A 21,228-nucleotide genomic window follows, 5' to 3' on the forward strand; every position below is an offset into this window, starting at 1 on the left:
CCACTGACATTATGGGGTACCTTTTATAGGCCAGTGACACAAAATCTCAAATTCATGCTGTAACACAACAACATGTGGAAAAAGTCAAGGGGTGTGAATACTTTCTGAAGGCACTGTATTGAACCACCACTACAGACACATACTGACAAGCTAAGATGAACACTGGGCTGTGTACTGTATATGTCATTTGACTTTTATTCTAGTCTATTGGCTGAAAGGAATCAGAAATGTCTCTTTTTTACACCCCTACTCTTCAAACGTACATGTTAATGACAACTGGCACAGATGTACAATGCATTTAGTTTTATTGAATGTAAGGAATGAGAAGGAGTTTCATTGTCTTTGTTCTGGGTTTTTATTTCACTGCTTTTTTCACCTTGTGGTTGCTGTCTGTTTGCAGGTGTCAGATGGAGATGTCTGACTGAGTGGCAGGCCCAATATCATCCTCCACACTCACTCACTCACGCTGGATGCATCTCAATTTCATAAACAAAATGTTCAGAGGCTGGGGCCTCATTTTGATTAATGTTGCCATGACAACTACATAATTCATGAATTGTATTAGCCTTCCATTTGTCTTTTTCTGAATCGTAATTCACCGGGGCTTCGGTGGAGAGCCTCTCTCTCTGCTTTTATCCTTTAGTGTCAGTCTTCTCTCCCTTTAATCCCTCCATCCCCCCACCCTCCCCAGCTAAAATGCTGATGTGTTGCTCCCTTGGTGTGGGATGCAGGGAACCAGAGGCCCTACAGTCGTGATGGACCTACAGGCCATGTTTCTCATTTAAAAGAATCTCCCGCATCTGATCTGTATTGGTGTCTAACTAGCTCTACACTGACACCTATTGGCCACAGAGGAGAAACTGCTGCTTATCACCCCAGAAGAACAGAGACATCTCTTCAATGATATATACAAATACAGTACTAGCTGGTAGAAAAACATTTCGTTTACAGTCTATGGAATCGGAAATACTGTATTTTCTGGCACCTTTTACAAAAATCAGACAAAACATTTGATTTGACACTTTTAATTTGAGTCCCTATCTGGATTTAGATCAGATGTGTATGCAGAGGTCGGATGTGTGCAAAGGATCATCATTCCAGTTGAAGCAGAAAGGCAGACATTCTCTTTTAGTAGGCCGGTTTATCCTTACTGGACTGACAGCACGGGTCTGAGTTGAGATGTCCTTCAATGTTGTCCCCACTCACGGCTAAAACCAAACACACACAGAGGTCCTGTCAAAACCAGTCACTTCACTTCAATTTGTCAGGGTTGGTCAGGGACATCAGTGCCAGCTCATGTCTAACCCCTCCCTCCGTCCTCCCTCCACCTCTCCCCTATAGTCCACCTCTGCATCTTCGCCTCTCCATCCCACTCCCCCCACTCCTTCCTCTGATCCCTCCTTACCTCTCTCCCCCATTTCCTCCCACTCCCTCCCTCCCTTGTTATACCTTCTCACCTCTCCCTCCCTCTCCCCCGTTTCCCCCCACTCCCTCCCTCTTCATCCAGCTCACCTCTATCCTCCTCACCTCTTCCTCCCTCCTCCATCACATTCTCCTGGCTGGTGGTGGCTGAGGCCATGGGTGTGGTTTTGGGTGTGTCTGTAGGGCTGCTCTGCCTTTCCCAGATCACTCTGTCTGCAGATTGTAGACGCTGGAGGGGCGAAGTTTTCTGGTCTCCGGGACTGAAGGACTGGGAGCCCAGCTTTCGACGGGAGCCGAGCTTTCGACGGCACCCCGAACCTGAACGCAGCGGCAGCCCACACAGCCCTTCCGTCTGATCAGAGATACCCAGGGAGGGGGCACGTCGCAGGGGGGAGGGGGAGACGGGGGCACTGCGGGGTTCTGGAGTAGAGAAGAAAGAGAACAGATGGGAAAGATGTAACGGAGATAGAACAGAGGGGACAGTGAGGGAGAGAGAGAGACATATGAGCAGTAGTATCAGTACAAATGACTCATGTAGGGATTTGAATGTGATTTGTGTATAATAGTGTCTGTGGTCTCTCACGAGTTGTTGTTCTGTCTGTCTGTCTGTCTTGTATAGTCTCACCAGAACCAGCAGCAGTCTGTGTGTCTGGTGGGTAGTCTGCACTGTCAGCCAGGTTCTCTATACTGCCAGCAGCGTAGAACAGAGCACGTCCCTCTCTCCCTACTCCTCCTCCTTTAGGCTTAATCAGCTTCTTCATCCTGTCTGCTATCCAGTTGGACTTCCTACAGAGGGATGGAGGAGGAAGGCAGGAAAGGAAGGAGACATGGTGAGGGAGATCAAGATCAATAAGAAGTGAGGGAGATGGAGAGAGTGGTTGGAGGGGACGACGACAAAAAGAGAGATTTGGCCTGTGTCTGCATCCAAACGAATTGCAGGAGTCCAGAAGAAACGCTGGAACCTCTCTCGACAAGTCCACCTGTCCATGACAGCATCTTTACAGAGGGGCATCAGCCTCCACAGACCCAATCTTAACGGCACATCATTGACTTCAATGGACAACGTGTGTGTGTGTGTGTCTTTACTTGGCCTTGCTGGGTGTAGGCATGCTGGGGTCCAGGACTCTGTACTGGTCCATGATCTTCTCCACCAGCTTCTGTTTCTCTCTACGCAGCTCACCCATCTTCTCCCTGGAGAGAGGGAGGAGAGAGGGAGGAGAGGAGAAAGAAGAGACTTGAAGAGAGATGAGAAGTTAGGCGAAAATAGAATAATATTTACATTTGTGTGTGTGTGTACTGACTGGTACTCTCTCTGCTGTGTGTGTGTCTGTGTGTGTACTGACTGGTACTCTCTCTGCTGTGTGTGTGTGTGTGTGTGTGTGTGTACTGACTGGTACTCTCTCTGCTGTGTGTGTGTGTGTACTGACTGGTACTCTCTCTGCTGTGTGTGTGTGTGTGTGTGTGTGTGTGTGTGTGTGTGTGTGTGTGTGTGTGTGTGTGTGTGTGTGTGTGTGTGTGTGTGTGTACTGACTGGTACTCTCTCTGCTGTGTGTGTGTGTGTGTGTGTGTGTGTGTGTGTGTGTGTGTGTGTGTGTGTGTGTGTGTGTGTGTGTGTGTGTGTGTGTGTGTGTGTACTGACTGGTACTCTCTCTGCTGTGAGTGGTGCTGGTCCTTGCGCTCCAGGCTCTGCTCCATCAGGTCTCTGTTGTGATTGGTCAGACTCTGGTTCTGCTCCAACAGGTGACGGTTCTCCTCCTCCATGTTCCCCTTCAGCTGGGTCAGCAGCTACACACACACAGGTTTCAGAATTATTTCTAGTAAACAAGGTCTAACTTAAATATAATTTTGTGTTCCAAAAGTCATCACAAGGATAGTAAAACAAGGACAATTTGACAAGTGTGGACATTTCGCCGGTCCCTAAAAGCAACAATGCTATTTTGTGCTCAGGGTTTAGGGTACAATTAGGGTTAGGTTTAGTTTTAGGCTAAGGGAAAATATACTTTTTTGGTCCCAACTTGGATAGTAAAACCAACGTGTGTGTGAGTGAGACCCTCCCTTCCTCCTGACCTGGTACTGGTTGGTGAGGCGGTCAGTGCTGAGCTCCAGTCTCTGGTTGTTCTCCCTCAGAGAGCTGATCTCTCCCTCCAGCCTGGTCCTCTCCAGCTGTGCAGCACTCAGCTCACCCCGCAGCATCGAGCCCTGAGCCAGCAGCTCACTCTGTACCTGAGCTGACTCCCTCTGCACGCCCTGCAGCCTGGGAGAACAGAACAACATACATCACAACACAACCAGATAGTATCAGATCAGACAGACCGACAGAGACAGAAAACCAAGGAATTACTTGACAAAATAAGACAGTGAAGCAGCAACTCAGGCTATTTGTCAGTCAAACAACCAACTGCTTGGTATCAGACTGAATAGATCAGCGATGAACTGAGTAGAATAAGGACAAACTGAATAGATCAGGAATGAACTGAATAGATCAGGGATGACATGAATAGAACAAGGACAAACTAAATAGATCAGAAATATAATCAATAGATCAGGAACGAACTGCATAGATCAGGAATGAACTGAATAGATCAGGAATTAACTAAATAGATCAGGGATGAACTGAATAGATCAGGGATGAACTGAATAGATCAGGAATGAACTGAATAGAACAAGGACAAACTGAATACATCAGGAATGAACTGAATAGATCAGGGATGAACTGAATAGATCAGGAATGAACTGAATAGAACAAGAAGTTATATTACATGAAATAAGTTGAAGAGAATAAGTGATGACGGAGCAGTTGTTTGACTGAGAGGGTGTTTTTTTTACCTCTCATAATCCTCTTTCAGTCTCTCTAGTTCTCTTTCTCTCTCCGCTTTCTTCTGCACCTCTCCCTCCATCTTCTCTCTTTCCATCTTCATCTCTGTTTCTTTCTCCTCCAGATGGGATTTGAGGCCCAGGAGCTCCTGATACCTGGAGAACATGAAGGTGTTATGAACATTGCTATGACTTATACTTAAAACACTCATTAAGGTGTCATGACTAATTTCATAAACGTTATTTTATCAGGGGTTTTCTCACAAGTCAGTTTACAGTGTATTCAATGGCATATGAAATTACAATCAGACTGGTTTCATAAAGTTACGAATGCCTTATGTATACTTCTTTAAATAAAGTGTTACTTGGTGTTCACTACCTTCCTTCTAGCTCCCTACCTTCCCTCCGGCTCCCTACCTTCCCTCCGGCTCTCTACCGGCTCCCTACCTTCCCTCCGGCTCCCTACCTTCCCTCCGGCTCCCTACCTTCCCTCCGGCTCTCTACCGGCTCCCTACCTTCCCTCCGGCTCCCTACCTTCCCTCAGGCTCCCTACCTTCCCTCAGGCTCCCTACCTTCCCTCCGGCTCCCTACCTTCCCTCCGGCTCCCTACCTTCCCTCCGGCTCCCTACCTTCCCTCCAGCTCCCTGTACTGTGTCTCCAGGTTACGGTTGTTGCTCCTCAGGTCAGAGTGTCTATCCAGCAGCTCCTCTAGCTCTGCCTCCTGCCTCTGCTGCAACATTGTCATTCGCTCCTGGTCCCTCCTCAGCCCCTCCGTCCTGGCCAATGACTCCTCATGCTCCCTGGCCCACACCTTAGACTCCGCCTCCAGAGCAGCACACCTGGCCTCGCTCTCGCTGCACCTTGCCAACACTGCTGCATGCTGGAAGCTCAGGGCCGCCTGGTCCACCTGGGAGAGGGGAAGGGGAGGGGGGGGGTGTTGGAAACCAAACACTGTGACTCTGACACATGTGACAGTACTACCGTCTCTGAAGTGGCGAGAGGTAACACTTTCAGTATAATAACTATATAAAACAATAGTAGCTGTATGATACCTGTAGCTGAGTGTTGAGTGCCTGCAGCTTGGTGCAGGTCTCCTGCAGGCTGATAGAGTGATGTTGCAGGGTGTCTATCTGCTCCCTCAGGTGGCTACCGGCTGACTGGGACTGAGACAGCTGGGATAGCAACACCTCCCGCTCCGCACCCACCGCTGCATTCTGAGGGGGAGGTGAGAAAGAGATGATTTGACTAGAGAAAGTTGACAATCACATGACTAGTTGTCACAGCATATATCAGCAGATTAGAATCTGAGAGGTGAACACACACAGACACACACCTCCCGCTCCGCACCCATCACTGCATTCTGAGAGGGAGGTGAGTTGATTACAAAGAGTTGATTACAAATATGTGATTAGGGTATAAGCAGAATATTCTTCCTAGAGAGGTACACTGGGGGACAGGGTGCGGTCCTCTGTAGCTAGCTTCTGTTATCTAGGACATATGATATGGCACAGCAAATATCAACAAATAAAATAATAACGACAGGTGAACACACACCTCTCTCTCCAGGTCTATCAGTCGTTCACTCAGAGACCAGTCCATCTTCTCTACTCTAGCTTTTGGGGTCGTAGGGAGGTCATGGCCCTCCTTTGATTGGGCATCTTTAGCCTCTGGGTGCTCTAATGTGAGTGTGTCTGAGGAAGTAGCCTGCTGTGTGTTAGCAGGGCTTTCTGGTGGGAAATTAGCAGGAACGGCATCTCTCTCCCGCTTCTCTGAAAGAAGGTCAGCGGTAACTGTCTTCAGTTCAGCCTCTGCCCTCTCCAACTCCTGCTTCAGCAGTGCAGCCTCATTGGACAGTTTTTGAGACTGCACCTTCTCATTGGCTAGCTCCTGTGGGAAAAGGAGAGGATGAAAACAGATTTCTAGGCTCAAGGTACTCACTCACACACGCACGCGCGCACGCACCCACCCACCCACCCACCCACCCACCCACCCACCCACACACATACACACACACCCAGACACACACACCCATACCCACACACACACCCACACCCACACACAAACACACACACACACCCACCCACCCACACCCACACCCATACACACACATACACACACACACACACACACACACACACACATACACACACACACACACATACACACCCACACATACACACCCACCCACACACACACATACACACACACACACACATACACACACACACACACATACACATACACACACACACACACACACACACACACATACACATACACACACACACACACACCCACACACACACACACACACCTGATTCAGAGATCTGATTTTATCCTGGGCTTCTGTGTTCAGCTCTTTAAGCTCCTGGCTCTCCTTCTCCAGACCCTGTAGCCGAGTACCGAGCTCCTGCTCCAGGTCCTGTAGTTGAGCACAGAGCTCCTTGGATTGAGACAGCTCCTGACACACATGCCTACAGAGACAGAGAGATCAACTAGGTCAGACCCATAATATGGTAATAGTACAGAAACACACTATGTACATGGAGGGGCCTGTTCTGCTACCTCTATTTTAAATGAATTGTGTGTGTGTGTGTGTGTGCGTGCGTGCGTGCGCAGCTCCAGGTGTTTGTGTATCACCTGTGTTCTGTCTCCAGACTGCAGGCCCTCTGGTTGCTGTGTTCCAGGGCTGATGCTGTACTCTGTAGCTGCTGCCTCAGCCTGGCCGCCTCCCTCTCCCTCTGCCTCTGCTCCTTTCGTTGGCTGTCCAGCTCTCCCTGACACGCCTCCTTCTCCTGCTCCAATCGCAAGGCCTCCAGCAGAGCCTGGTCCCGCCCCCGGGTCAGAGACTCCACCTCTAGTCCTACCTCGCGAAGCTCCGCCTCTAGCTCCTCCTCATTACGCCGTGAGGATTCTAGACTCCTCCCCTGGCGCTCTAGCTCCGCCCTCAGGGCTTGGGTCATCAGCTCCAATTGGTCACCCTGGCAAACAAGGTAGCGTTCAGGATCACAGTATTCAGTGACATTGTGTAATCTAGTCCTGATCTTTCTGTTGGTAGTAATTTGTGTGTGTTTTGCAGTGCATAGTGTGTGTATTGCAGCAGTGGCACCTTGCGTTGGGCAGTGCGTAGGGTGTCCACAGAGCTACGGAGGGTCTCTCTCTCTCTCTCCAGCGTGGCTCGCTCCCCCTCCAGAGTAGCGATGACCGAGGCCTGCATCCGCTGCAGCTCAGCCTGGCTCCGCAGACGACATAGCTCCTCCTCCATCTGCAGGCGCTCCGCCTGCAGCACCTAAACACACACCAGAGAGGAATGATGTGGAAGGGACAGAGGGACGGACCATCTGACAGAGGACTAGGAAGACTAAGAATTAAAAGACAGACGATGGTACTCTATGGAAGACTGGATGGACGGACAGATGGATGGACAAGGGATTAAGTAACTGTCTACGACAGCTGCAATGTGAAGGAAGAAAGCCCTATGAGTCTGGTACATGAAACTACTGGCAGAGTAATGATTTTCGGATCGTGATTGGTTCCATACCTCTATCTGTCTCCTAGCCTCCGCCAGGCTCTCTGTAGCCTTCCTCAGTCTCTGGCCCTCGGCCTCCAGTAGCACCAGTCTCTGCTCAGCCTCCCAGGCTTTCCTGCTCTGCTCCCCCAGCTTGGAGCGCAGGTCCTGGGCTACAGACACCTGCTTGTCAGCCTCCTCCAGGGCCTGCTGGAGCTCAGAGGCCAGGCGCTCCATGTCTGGCACAGGGAACACACACACGTCTTTTTCACTGAGTTCCACTGACTTTTCTTTCTCTTCTCTCTCCTTTGTTTTTGGCAGTTTCTCTTCTTCAGTGGCTGGGCTGGGGTCTTGTATCTCTTTCCGGTCAATATCTGCCTTCCCAAGATCTTCTTCCTTCTCATTTGTAACATGTTTTATCTCTCTCTCTATCTTCTCACATTCGGCTTCTTCTTCTCTCTTTTTGGGTTTCAGCACCTGATCCTCTGCTTCCACCTCTCTCTCTTCAGGATGGAGCAGCTCTGCCCCAACTCCAGCTTCTCTTTGGGTTCTAATGATGTTGGCTCCCCTCTCACTGTCCAACCCTCTCCGGGCAGTACCCTCCCCTTCTCCTCTTGAGGACTCAGAACCTTGGACTCCCCTCTCTCCCCTCTCCTCCTTCTCTCCCCTCTCCTCCTTCTCTCCTTCTTCCTCAATACTTTGATGCTTTGTCAACAGCAGTTCCAGGCTCTTTTTCAAAGTGGCATTTTCATTCTTGACATTCTGAAACTGAGAGTGGAGAGGAGGACAAGAACAGTTAATGTGTCAGACGACACAGCGAGGTCACATCTAGATACATGTCAGACGACACAGTGAGGTCACATCTAGATACATGTCAGACGACACAGTGAGGTCACATCTAGATACATGTCAGACGACACAGTGAGGTCACATCTAGATACATGTCAGACGACACAGTGAGGTCACATCTAGATACATGTCAGACGACACAGTGAGGTCACATCTAGATACATGTCAGATGACACAGTGAGGTCACATCTAGATACAATGCCTTCAGAAAGTATTCAGACCCCTTGACTTTTTCCACATTTTGTGACGTTACAGCCTTATTCTAAAATGGATTGAATACTTTTTCCCCCTCATCAATCTACACACAATACCACATAATGACAAAGAAAAAACAGGTGCTTTGATATTTTTGCAAATGTATAAAAAAAAAAAACTGAAATACCACATTTATATAAGTATTAAGACCCTTAACTCAGTACTTTGTTGAAGCACATTTGGTAGCGATTACAGCCTTGAGTCTCCTTGGGTATGACGCCAGAAATGTTCGAATGGGTTCAAGTCCAGGCTCTGGCTGGGCCACTCAAGGACATTCAGAGACTTGTCCCGAAACCACTCCTGCGTTGTCTTGGCTGTATGCTTAGGGTCGTTGTCCTGTTGGAAGGTGAACCTTCGCCCCAGTCTGAGGTCCTGAGCACTCTGGAGCAAGTTTTCATCAAGGATCTCTCTGTACTTTGCTCTGTTCATCTTTCCCTCGATCCTGACTATTCTCCCAGTCCCTGCCACTGAAAAACATCCCCACAGCATGATACTACCACCACCATGCTTCACCGTACGGATGGTGCCAGGTTTCCTCCAGACGTGACACTTGATTCTTGTTTCTCATGTTCTGACAGGCTGACTACACCGCGTGCGTCGCCTGCGCGAGCGTCGCAAAATAAATTTAGAAATCTATGTTATTCAATTATTGCACCCACAGTGCTCGCGCCCGCCAACGAGCGTCTGCGTTGCCAAGGGGTAAAATAGAAGTCAGTTCTATTTCTGACAAAGATTGCGCTGCAAGTCCTGCCTCTCCCATCTCCTCATTGGTTTATAGAAGCAGGTACCCACGTGCCATCTCCTCATTGGTTATACCCACGTGGGTGACTGAAAGACGAACGAGGTCGGTGGCGGTAATGCACCTAATTTATGAAAGTTGCCAATCGCATTATAAAGTCAAGAGAAGAAACAGCCTGGAAGGAGGAGAGATGACTAGAAATGATTCGGTTGACCGTTTTATGTGTGGATTAATTGTCGGAGTAGAGGACCTTGTGCATTTCAGGTAAAATAACAACTCAATGTTTATATCCCAGGACAAATTAGCTAGCAACAGCAAGCTAGCTAAATAGGACAAATTAGCTAGCAAGTGCAAGCTAGCTAGCTAAATTGCCATACATGTTTAATGCTTTTCGACCTGTCCCCAAATGAATATAATTGTTTCAGAGTTTGTTTTGATATTTTAACCTGCGTGTCGTGATCGCGTTTGGTGTGGGGGGAACAAAATACATTTATGCACGATGGTGCACGCGCACAGCCAGTTTGGGTTCCGTGTGAGAGTCCTTTAGGTGCCTTTTGGCAAACTCCAAGCGGGCTGTCATGTCTTGGTGGTTCCAAACTTCTTCCATTTAAGAATGATGGAGGCCACTGTGTTCTTGAGAACCTTCAATGCTGCAGAAATGTTTTGGTACCCATCCTCAGATCTGTGCCTCGACACAATCCTGTCTCGGAGCTCTACGGACAATTCCTTCGACCTCATGGCTTGGTTTTTGCTCTGACATGCACTGTCAACTTTGGGACCTTGTATAGACAGGTGTGGGCCTTTCCAAATCATGTCCAATCAATTTAATTTACCACAGGTGGACTCCAATCAAGATGTATAAACCTCTCAAGGATGATCAATGGAAACAGGATGCACCTGAGCTCAATTTCGAGTCTCATAGCAAAGGGTCTGAGTACTTATGTAAATAAGGTATTTCTGTTTTTAATAAATTTGCAAACATTTCTAATGTTTTCGCTTTGTCATTATGGGGTATTGTGTGTAGGTTGATAAGGACATTTTTATTTAATCCATTTTAGAATAAGGCTGTAACGTAACAAAATGTGGAAAAGGGGAAGGGGGCTGAATACTTTCTGAATGCACTGTACACATCACTGTAACGGTTTAGAGAACCACACCCACATGACGAATAGCTTTCTCTTAGACCTAAAGACTTTTGTTAGCCTTCTAATGCCTAGGCTTTAGCTCAGAGGGTTAACACAGTCGGTCACATCAGCTCACCTCTCTTAGGGTATTCTGATGTTCTGCCTCCAGACAGGCCAGCTCCTCACTCACCTCCGGCAAATCAGCTTGCTGCAAAATATAGCAGACAGTTGGATCCTCCAATAGCAGTGCCCTTAGCCTGGACACTAATACAAGTACTTGGCAAGCCACAAGGCTCCCTGTGTCGAGTCTCATTCTTCTTTACTGTTCCTTGCTACTGTTGCCTTTGCCTGCTCTCTGGAGTTTTAACCTAGACACAATCCATTTTGATAGATTGACCCTCGTGACCTCGTGACCCTTACCCTCTGACCCCTGAACTCCTGTTCGGACTGCAGGTCCTCCAGGCGTCTCCTCAGCTCAGCATTCTCATTCTCAGCTCCCAGAAGCCTCAGTGACGATGCCTCGCCCACCTCCACACTTAGAGGCTTCAGATCTGAGAGAGAGAGAATGAGAGAGAGAGAGAGAGAGAGAGAGAATGAGAGAGAGAGAATGAGAGAGAGAGAGAGAATGAGAGAGAGAGAATGAGAGAGAGAGAGAGAGAGAGAGAGAGAATGAGAGAGGGAGAATGAGAGAGAATGAGAGAGAGAGAATGAGAGAGAGAGAGAGAGAGAGAGAGAATGAGAGAGAGGGAGTGGAGAGGGAGGGAGGGATATATATTTCATTGCTTTGGCAACAGTGGTACCATTCATGCCATTAAAGCTTATTTGAATTTGAATTAGAGAGGCGGGGTCGTGGACAATAATCAAATAATTTAACTAAAAAGACACACAACAGACAGGCAGACTGACTGACCAATCTCTTCTCTTAGCTCCACTCTTAGCCCAGCCTCCTCGTCAGACTCCACCTCCAATTGGTGGAAATGTGGAGCCGCTGTCATCGTGCCTGTATTGTTGTTGTTATGTCTAAGCTCCTGTCTAAGCTCCGCCTCCAGGCCCATATTCATCTCCAAGAGCTCATCGACCCTCTGCCTCTCAGTATCCCGCTCCTACAGACACACACACACCAACAAATTAGGGAAAATGTCTACGTGAGCCCGGCCAGCAGATACCAAATTCCTTACTTGTGATTCAGAAACACATTACCACACACACATTACCATCATTACCTACCCCCTCCAGGTCTATGAGTCTTCGTCGCAGCAGTAGATTGTCTCTCTCCAGCTCCCGTAGGCTGGAGCAGCGTTGTCGTGTGTCCGCCAGCTGCTCCTCCAGCAGGACCCGGGTCTCCTGCAGTGCCACACACAGCTGCTGCTGCTCCTACGGGGGGCGCCACACAGAGACAGGGGACAGAGACGCAGAGAGAGACGGGGGATAGAGACAAAGAGAGAGAAAGAGTCAGAGACAGGGACAGGGGTTAGAGACAGAGACAGTGGATAGACACAGAGAGAGAGACAGGGACAGGGGAGAGAGAGAGAGACAGGGACATGGGATAGAGCCGGGATGGAGACAGAGACAGGGGATAGAGACAGAGAGAGGGGATAGAGAAAGAGAGAAATACAGGGGTTAGAGACAGAGACGGGATAGAATCAGAGAGAGACAGGGACAGGAGATATAGACAAAGAGAGAGAGACATAGACCAGATAGAGACAGAGAGACAGAGACAGGGGATAGACACAGAGAGAGAGAGAGAGACGGGGGATAGAGACAGAGAGAGGGACAGGGACAGGGGATAGACACAGGGACAGGGGATAGAGACAGAGAGAGAGACAGGGACAGGGGATAGAGACAGACACAGAGAGACAGAGACAGGGGATAGAGACAGAGACAGGGGATAGAGACAGAGACATGGGATAGAGACAGAGACATAGAGAGGGACAAAGACAGAGAGGGGATAGAGACAGAGAGGGGATAGAGACAGAGAGGGGATAGAGACAGAGAGGGGATAGAGACAGAGAGGGGATAGAGACAGAGAGGGGATAGAGACAGAGAGGGGATAGAGACAGAGAGGGGATAGAGACAGAGAGGGGATAGAGACAGAGAGGGGATAGAGACAGAGAGGGGATAGAGACAGAGAGGGGATAGAGACAGAGAGGGGATAGAGACAGAGAGGGGATAGAGACAGAGAGGGGATAGAGACAGGGGATAGAGACAGGTAACAGCATTCAATGTCCCAGTAGAAAAACAAGGCATAGCACCTACAGTACCTAGCACCAATACTACAGGTATGTACAGATCTGAAGAAACTGCAAAGTATTATCAATATTGAGGGAGCTCACCTACTGTAAGCCCATCTGCAAACACAGAGGGAAGTAGCTAGGGGGAAGGGGCTGAGGGTTGTTTTGGGAATGGGCCAACCATCAGCTGAGTGTGGCTACAGTTGACGGTAGAGGTGGTGTGGTACCTTCAATTGTGCCTGTGTGTGGCAACAGTGTGTGGTGTATTGGTGGCGATACCTTCAGTAGAGTCTCTGTGTACTAAACAGTGTGTGGTGTATAGGTGGAGAAACCATCAATAGTGTCTCTGTGTACTAAACAGTGTGCAGTGTATTGGTGGCGATACCTTCAGTTGTGTGCGAGTGACTTCCAGGCTGCGTAGTCTATGAGTGCAGCTCTGTAGTTCTGTCTGCAGCTGCTCGGCTCTGCCTGCACGGTCACGAAGACAGTCCAGCTCGTCACGCAACGCTCGCATTCCCCGCACCTCACCCTGAAGACTGCGGTTCTGCCCAACACACACAAGATAGAGGTGAGGTTAGAGGAGGACAAAAGTAGCAGAAAGTTCTGGTCCAGTTACTGGTAGTGATACCAGGGAAAATCTTACCTCCTTCTGAAGTTTCTTCAGCTGCTCGTCCATAGTTTGTACTTCCTGCTTGTGATCCAATAGTTGATCTCCTTTGTCTTCCCTTTAGAAACAGACGTCATTATTGCAATAGTATTGTACTGCTAAACTACAGACACCTCTTACAGAATAGTCCTCTTCCAATTTAAAAACCTTAAACACACACACACACACACTTGTCTTTGTATTCCCTAGAAATGGACGACATACTGTAGTTCTAGCAGTTACCAGACATCTCTCAAAGAAAAGTCCTCCTCCAACATAAAAACGTTTTGATGCACACACTGACATGACTGTCTCACACACACAAGCATACACACACACACACACACACGTCTTACAGTTCTTGTTTGAGGCGTCGTAGTTTGGCCCTGCTGTCTGCTAGCTGGACAGCCAGACCCTGGGGCTGCTCGTCAACGTGACCACCTCGGGTTGCCATGACAGACTCAGCCTGCTGGACCTCACTCTTCCAACACAACTCTGCTATCCTCTGAGAGAGAGGGCGGAGGGAGAGACGGAAGGAAAAAGAGAGACGGAGAGAGATGACAGGAAGGTGATGAAATCAGGACCAGGTTCTGTGTGAATCTGTGAGAGGAAGAAACCCTCAGAGCTTTTTAAATCAGGTTTGACACAGTGATGCTTTCACTGGGAATACACTCTCCTATAGAGGCTGAAAGGCCTGGTTTCATCATTCAATTCCTCTTCTGTTGTTCTGGACCTATTTGTGAGTATTTGTCTGTGTACCTCCAGGTGTGTGTCCCTCTGTGCCAGCAGGCCTTGGATCTGTCTGGCCATGGAGCTAAACAGCAGCTGTAGCTCCACCCCCTCCAGCACTCCCAGCTCCTCCCACTGCAGCGGCAGCACCGCTCTGGGGTCCTGGGTCACCTGCAGGAACAACAGTTTCTCACCTCTCTATGGTAATAACAGTATGTGACTGAGCATTCCGGGACAAAATGGCTGACGTGGTGAACGTTAAATGGTGGATATGGGTAGACGAGTAGGGAACTGAACCGACCTCCTGGATACAGTTGGCAATGGCAGTTTGAGTCTCGATGTCCAGCGACTGGATTTGCTGTATGAATGTTTCCTTCCTCTCACACTGTTGTTGATCAACAAAGAGTAGTCAGTAAGGTTGGCTCAGTTACAATTGCAGTGTGTGTGTGCGTGTGCGTGTGCGTGCGTGTGTATATGTGTGTGTGTGTGTGAGAGAGAGAGAGACATCACCTGTACAGCACATCCCAGTAAAAGCAGTAGCAATCTCCTCAACTCCTCCACTGCTGCCTCTGAAAACACAGATACCACTCGTATGACTATCTTGTTCCCATCATACTCTCATAGACAACATAGGAGCCCAATCAGAGATTCTGTACTTTCAACTGGCTCTTTTTACCTGTTAGGGGGTCTTGCCCCAAAATGGCAATGTTCGGAAGAGGCATCAGAATCAGCTGCTGTAGGTCTTCCTAAAGACAGAATCAGAGGGTTTGAGCAAAGGGAGAGCTTGAAGGGATAAAAATATGTATTTCTTGTCATTTCCCTAACCACATTGCAGTTACTGTATTCAAATCAACATTGAAATGACAAAACCTTCCAGTTTAGTTCAGTTTAGAATACAAACACAGATGACATCAGAGGGGAAAGTAGGCCAATTTGTTCATGTATGTTTCTACGTAGTACGATGACTATATTTGGTTCTCAGACACAAGTCCTGGTAGAGAGAAATTAGGCTGCAGAGTGACCACATGCTGCTGGTAGTTTAAGGTTTCACAGCCCTGCCAGTGTGACCAGGAAACACGAAGCAAGAAGTGAAACCGCAAAAAACTAAATGACATCGTAGCAACACCAGACAAAACGGAATTGTTGTCATGACAAACAGTCCTGTCAATAAATTGTATCCAAAACATTTCTGAATAAATCCCAGAATATTATTTGAAACTTGCTGGTGTCCCTCCCATGATGCTCCACTGTTCAGAGGGTTTGAATGACTTATCAAAAGCAGGAACTCAAACAGTGAAGACTCATGTTTTTGTGTGTTTTGTACGGTGTATCGGACTAAAGTTCATTTCTCACAGAGATTTGCCTGGATGTCTCCCTCGGCTCGAGTCTGGACCTTGTGTGGTAAATTACTCTGATATGTGATTGTGTATCAAACCCAACACAAACACCAATACCTGGTAGAAGGCCCTGAGGTGTCGGTTGAGGATGGAGAAGTTCTGGACTCGGAGCATCTGGTCATCTCTCCCACTGCGGTACAAATGCTCCAGCTTGGGGTTGGGGTCTCTGGGAATGACAGACAGACAGACGGACGGACGGAGGTGAAAGGCACAGCTTATTTAGTACAATAGCAAGAGTGGGGATTGAGCCAGTAAGCACGTCTACTTGTGCCATAAAAGCTCTCACCTCTTGGCAGAGGTAACTATCCCAGCCCAGTATTTCACCAGCTATAATACCTTTGACCAGGTAAAGTCAAATCAATGTATTACATTGAATCCTTCAGCACACATTCCATGGCTACAACATTTGACGCCTGTGCAAAGGTGTGAACTTACATGACCCTCATGACCTCGTTGAGAAAGATCCCATTGGTCAGCCTCAGGTAGCGGTCATGGGAATTCTGGGACTTGGAGTTCACCTCCATGTACTGGTTGTAGAGCATGACATTCTCCTCCCTGTCCACTACACCATCAAAGAGCTGTACCTGAGGGAGGGGGCATCCTATTAGGGCCTTTAATTCAATGCGTAGCAGTGAAGATCCGTTTTATAGCGCGATCAACAATTAATGTTGACTGCATTCACAGTAAACGCTGTATACACTATATACACAAAAGTATGTGGACATCCCTTCAAATTAGTGTATTCTGCTATTTTAGCCACACCCTTTGCTGACAGGTGTATAAAATTGAGCACACAGCCATGCAATCTCCATAGACAAACACTGGCAGTAGAATGGCCTTACTGAAGAGCTCAGTAACTTTCAACGTGGCACCGACATTGGATGCCACCTTTCCAACAAGTCAGTTTGTCAAATGTCTGCCCTGCTAGAGCTGCCCCGGTCAACTGTACATGCCGTTATTGTGATGTGGAAATGTCTAGGCTCAACAACGGCTCAGCCGCGAAGTGGTAGACCACACAAGCTCACAGAATGGAACTGCCGAGTGCTGAAGCGCGTAAAAATGGTCTGTCCTCGGTTGCAACACTCACTGTCGAGTTCCAAACTGCCTTTGGAAGCAACTTCAGCACAAGAACTGTTCGTCGGGAGCGTCATGAAATGGGTTTCAATGGCCGAGCAGCCGCACACAAGCCTAAGATCACCATGCGCAATGCCAAGCCTCGGCTGGAGTGGTGTAAAGCTCGCCGCCATTGAACTCTGGAGCAGTGGAAACGCGTTCTCTGGAGTGATGAATTACGCTTCACCATCTGGCAGTCCGACGGAAGAATCTGGGTTTGTCGGATGCCAGGAAAACACTGTGCCCCAATGCTGTAAAGTTTGGTATAGGAGGAATAATGGCCTGGGGCTGTTTTTCATGGTTCGGTCTAGGCCTCTTAGTTCCAGTGAAGGGAAATCCTAATGTTACAGCATACAATGACATTCTAGACAATTCTGTGCTTACAACTTTGTGGCAACAGTTTGTCGAGATCGGTGTGGACAAACTTGACTGGCCTGCACAGAGCCCTGACCTCAACCCCATCGAACACCTTGGGGATGAATTGGAACACAGACTGCGAGCCAGGCCTAATCGCCCAACATCAGTGCCCGACCTCACAGCAATGTTCCAACATCTAGTGGAAAGCCTTCCCAGAAGAGTGGAGGCTGTTATAGCAGCAAAGGGGGACCAACTCCATATTAATAAACATGATTTTGGAGTGAGATGTTCAACGAGCAGTTTTCCACATACTTTTGGTCATGTAGTGTATGTTGGCTCAATCGGAAATGACCTTTAAATGTGAACCGCGCCACAACGCAGATATTCTGCGCTACGGATTGAATCAAGCCCTAAATTCTATAGAAACACAATAAACAGTGCCTTCGGAAATATTCAGACCCCTTGACTTTTTTCACATTTTGTTACGTTACAGCCTTATTCTAAAATGGATTAAATAAATAAAAATCCTCAGCAATCTACCCACAATACCACATAATGACAAACAAAAACACGTCTTTTGAAATGTTTACAAATATATTACAAATAAAAAACAGAAATACCTTATTTAAATAAGTATTCAGACCCTTTGCTATGAGAAATTGAGCTCAGGTGCATCCTGTTTCCTTTGATTGCCCTTGAGATGTTTATACAATTTGGTTGGAGTCCACCTGTGGTAAATTCAATTGATTGGACATGATTTGGAAAGGCACACACCTGTCTATATAAGGTCCCACAATTGACAGTGCATGTCTGAGCAAAAACCAAGCCATGAGGGCAAAGGAATTGTCCGTACAGCTCAGAGACAGGATTGTGTTGAGGCACAGATCTGGGGAAGGGTACCGAAACATTTCTGCAGCATTGAAGGTCCCCAAGAACACAGTGGCCTCCATCATTCTTAAATGGAAGAAGTTTGGAACCATCAAGACTCTTCCTAGAGCTGGCCGCCTTGCCAAACTGCGCAATCGGGGGAGAAGGGCCTTGGTCAGGGAGGTGACCAAGAACCTAATGGTTCATTAGCTTCAGAGTTCCTCTGTGGAGATGGGAGAACCTTCCAGAAGGACAAACATCTCTGCAGCACTCCACCAATCAGGCCTTTATGGTAGAGTGGCCAGATGGAAGCCACTCCTCAGTAAAAGGCACATGACAGCCCGCTTGGAGTTTGCCAAAAGGCACCTAAAGACTCTCAGACCATGAGAAACACAATTCTCTGGTCTGATGAAACCAAGATTGAACTCTTTGGCCTGAATGCCAAGCGTCACGTCTGGAGGAAACCTGGCACCATCCCTACGGTGAAGCATGGTGGTGGCAGTATCATGCTGTGGGGATGTTTTTCAGTGGCAGGGACTGGGACTAGTCAGGATCGAGGGAAAGATGAACGGAGCAAAGTACAGAGAGATCCTTGATGAAAACGAGCGCTCAGGACCTCAGACTGGGGCAAAGGTTGATCTTCCAACAGGACAACGACCCTAAGCACACAGCCAAGACAACGCGCGAGTGGCTTCGGGACAAGTCTCTGAATGTCCTTGAGTGGTCCAGCCAGAGCCCGGACTTGAACCCGATCGAACATCTCTGGAGAGACCTGGAAATAGCTGTACAGCGACACTCCCCATCCAACCTGACAGAGCTTGAGAGGATCTGCAGAGAAGAATGGGAGAATCTCCCCAAATACAGTTGTGCCAAGCTTGTAGCGTCATACCCAAGAAGACTCGATGCTGTAATCGCTGCCAAAGGTGCTTCAACAAAATAGTGAGTAAAGGGTCTGAATACTTACGTAAATGTGTTTTGGATTTTTTATAAATTAGCAAGAATTTCTAAAAACCTGTTTTAGCTTTGTCATTATGGAGTATTGTGTGTAGATTGATGAGGGGAAAAAACTATTTATTCCATTTTAGAATAAGGCTGTAACGTAACAAAATGCAGTAAAAGTCAAGGGGACTGAACACATTCCGAAGGCACTGTGCAACCTAAACAATTTATATGGAGTCCATAAGGGGATCACTGCAAACAGAGAAAACTGTTATCTGGAATATGTGGTGTAGATCAATGAAACCCGAGATGGTCATATTTTACTGAGAAAGATAATAAGAAAGGGAATAGGAAGTCACAGATATAAGGTAAAACAACAAGATACATTCTATGAGCCATTGTAGAGAAAGCTGTGAAAAGGAGAAGTTTAAGAACTAAGTGTTTGCTGTCCTTTTCATGTAACAAAAGTTATGACAAGCATTTACATCTGATTCAAGTTCAACCCATTCGTATTGTTTTAACTTTTGTAAATAAAGAGTTATACATTATTCATAAAATGCATAATTTATGTTTTTTTTTTTTTACATTTACACATCGTTTATTTACAGGATTTGTATCTATTGATACTCCATAAAAACAAAACAACAGCAATAGGCTATGTGTTTTGATGTTTTATAAAAGACTATGATCACGTATATCTAGGCCTACTACTATAGCATCTGAAAGTGATTTAAATAAGCTTTGACACATACCCAAGTCACCAACGCACTTTCCATGAATTCTTCTAGAATGTCTATTATGTTAGAGTCCATGGTGTCGCATAAATAATTTACAAACTTCTATAAAAAATATAAATAAAATATATCCTACATTATTAAAGCAATTTTACTAAATACTGAATCCATTCTGTGTTCGTCATTTCAGTTCCTCTCCCTCTCTCTTCCTCTATCTCACTTTTTCAGTTAGTGCTGGCGGTGAGCACATTGCAAAACCACACCGGAATTTCTTAACGAACACATTTCATTAGTGCTTTAGGCCTACCCGGAACAATCACCACCTTTACCAGTGAGTGTGTTTCCAGAAAACAAAGTCGCTCAATGACAAATGAGTAGGTGGTTTGAGATGGATGGAAAATATTAGACTACTTTGTGCGCACAGTGGTTCCTTGCCTAGACGTTTGTAACAATGTTTATATTACAATGCAGTTGTTTGTAGCCTATGCATCAGTTTGATCAAGATATACTCTAAACAATTTCGAAATGGTAAATTCCGTAGGACGGGCGTTCGTTGCGCTTTCAGGTGTAATGCAATGGCGAACCCTGGTGGAATTATGGTGTACATTTCGGTAGTCTACTATCTATGAACATCCTACTTATCAAATAAAGATGTTGAGTGAACATTGTCGTTAAACACAGATCAGAGTGAATTAACCATTTGACAAAGGAACAAAATAAACAGCCACTACAAATTAAAACATGTTTGCTATGTGTAAGATAGTGCACGTTTATAATGCACTCGACATTTCTTTTTTTTGTTGTCAAAACACAATGGAAAATGTAATTACAACTTTCTACATGACCACACTTTGACGTGAACTTTCTCCTAACCCTGTCCATTGTTGTGGTATGTTTGATAGTCATACATCCCGAGTGTTCCTGTTGCTGTGCAGAGAACTGTTGTAGCAGTAGCATATAGATTAGCTAAATAGGATTATGAAGGTGTTATGAGAGCTGTCTGAGTATACCTAGCAGCCCAGATTACATTATACAGTCACTCCTCTCCATACTGTCATACACCTACAGTAGCTTAGGCCTACTGTATCACTGGCGTCACTTTCAGTCATTACACACATAATCATCCTATACCTCTGGGTGAACTGAAATAACCCAACTCAGTGGAATGTTTATGTAGTACAAAAGGACTCAACTCCGCAAATCCATTAAAAGCAGCTAACTTTAATATACTCAATGCCAGATGCCAACTTCACATGTTACTTAGCAGTGCGTTAACAAACTCTAGCCAGTCCAGCATTCAATTGACCGTAGGCCTTCTTCACACGGGGAATGTTTGTATTATTAAGTTGTTACCTGTGTGATTTAGATTTTGTCTGATCCGAATCAAAGATCAGAACATCAGTTTACTTCAAAGTGTGTGTGATTTTTCATTTACTCATGTACCAGTATGTGAATATTGTTTTTGAATATTTACAAAATGTATGTGTGTGTTTTTGGGTGCCTT

The 21,228-nt window shown here is 46.8% G+C and overlaps 1 protein-coding gene across 1 annotated transcript; it reads right to left on the bottom strand.

The window, feature by feature from the left end:
• Positions 1-221: 221 nt before the first annotated feature.
• Positions 222-19,922, bottom strand: ccdc88b (coiled-coil domain containing 88B). The gene is made up of 29 exons (XM_038992473.1): positions 19,743-19,922; positions 16,150-16,298; positions 15,772-15,880; positions 14,994-15,063; positions 14,828-14,886; positions 14,619-14,702; positions 14,348-14,488; positions 13,945-14,093; positions 13,586-13,667; positions 13,328-13,486; positions 11,939-12,085; positions 11,622-11,814; positions 11,132-11,262; positions 10,848-10,919; positions 8,417-8,512; positions 7,778-8,374; positions 7,346-7,525; positions 6,877-7,217; positions 6,551-6,710; positions 5,791-6,123; positions 5,289-5,450; positions 4,866-5,143; positions 4,249-4,392; positions 3,490-3,676; positions 3,062-3,207; positions 2,509-2,613; positions 2,048-2,208; positions 1,513-1,842; positions 222-1,208 (listed from the first exon to the last, which is right to left on the bottom strand). Exons 1-29 carry the CDS (start codon positions 19,800-19,802, stop codon positions 1,129-1,131), a joined length of 4,905 nt encoding a protein of 1,634 aa, XP_038848401.1. The 5' UTR covers positions 19,803-19,922; the 3' UTR covers positions 222-1,128.
• Positions 19,923-21,228: the final 1,306 nt, after the last annotated feature.

This window comes from Salvelinus namaycush, chromosome 5 (genome assembly GCF_016432855.1).
Source record: "Salvelinus namaycush isolate Seneca chromosome 5, SaNama_1.0, whole genome shotgun sequence".
NCBI classification, from domain to species: domain Eukaryota; kingdom Metazoa; phylum Chordata; class Actinopteri; order Salmoniformes; family Salmonidae; genus Salvelinus; species Salvelinus namaycush.

What these genes read in the sequence shown, in the direction of transcription:
- ccdc88b (XM_038992473.1), bottom strand. Translation starts at nt 19,802, where the DNA reads ATGGACTCTAACATAATAGACATTCTAGAAGAATTCATGGAAAGTGCG. An exon ending in AACGAGGTCATGAGGGTCAT is followed by an intron (nt 15,881 to 16,149) that starts GTAAGTTCACAC and finishes TGTCATTCCCAG; the next exon opens with AGACCCCAACCCCAAGCTGG. An exon ending in TACGCACTGCCCAACGCAAG is followed by an intron (nt 7,218 to 7,345) that starts GTGCCACTGCTG and finishes CTTGTTTGCCAG; the next exon opens with GGTGACCAATTGGAGCTGAT.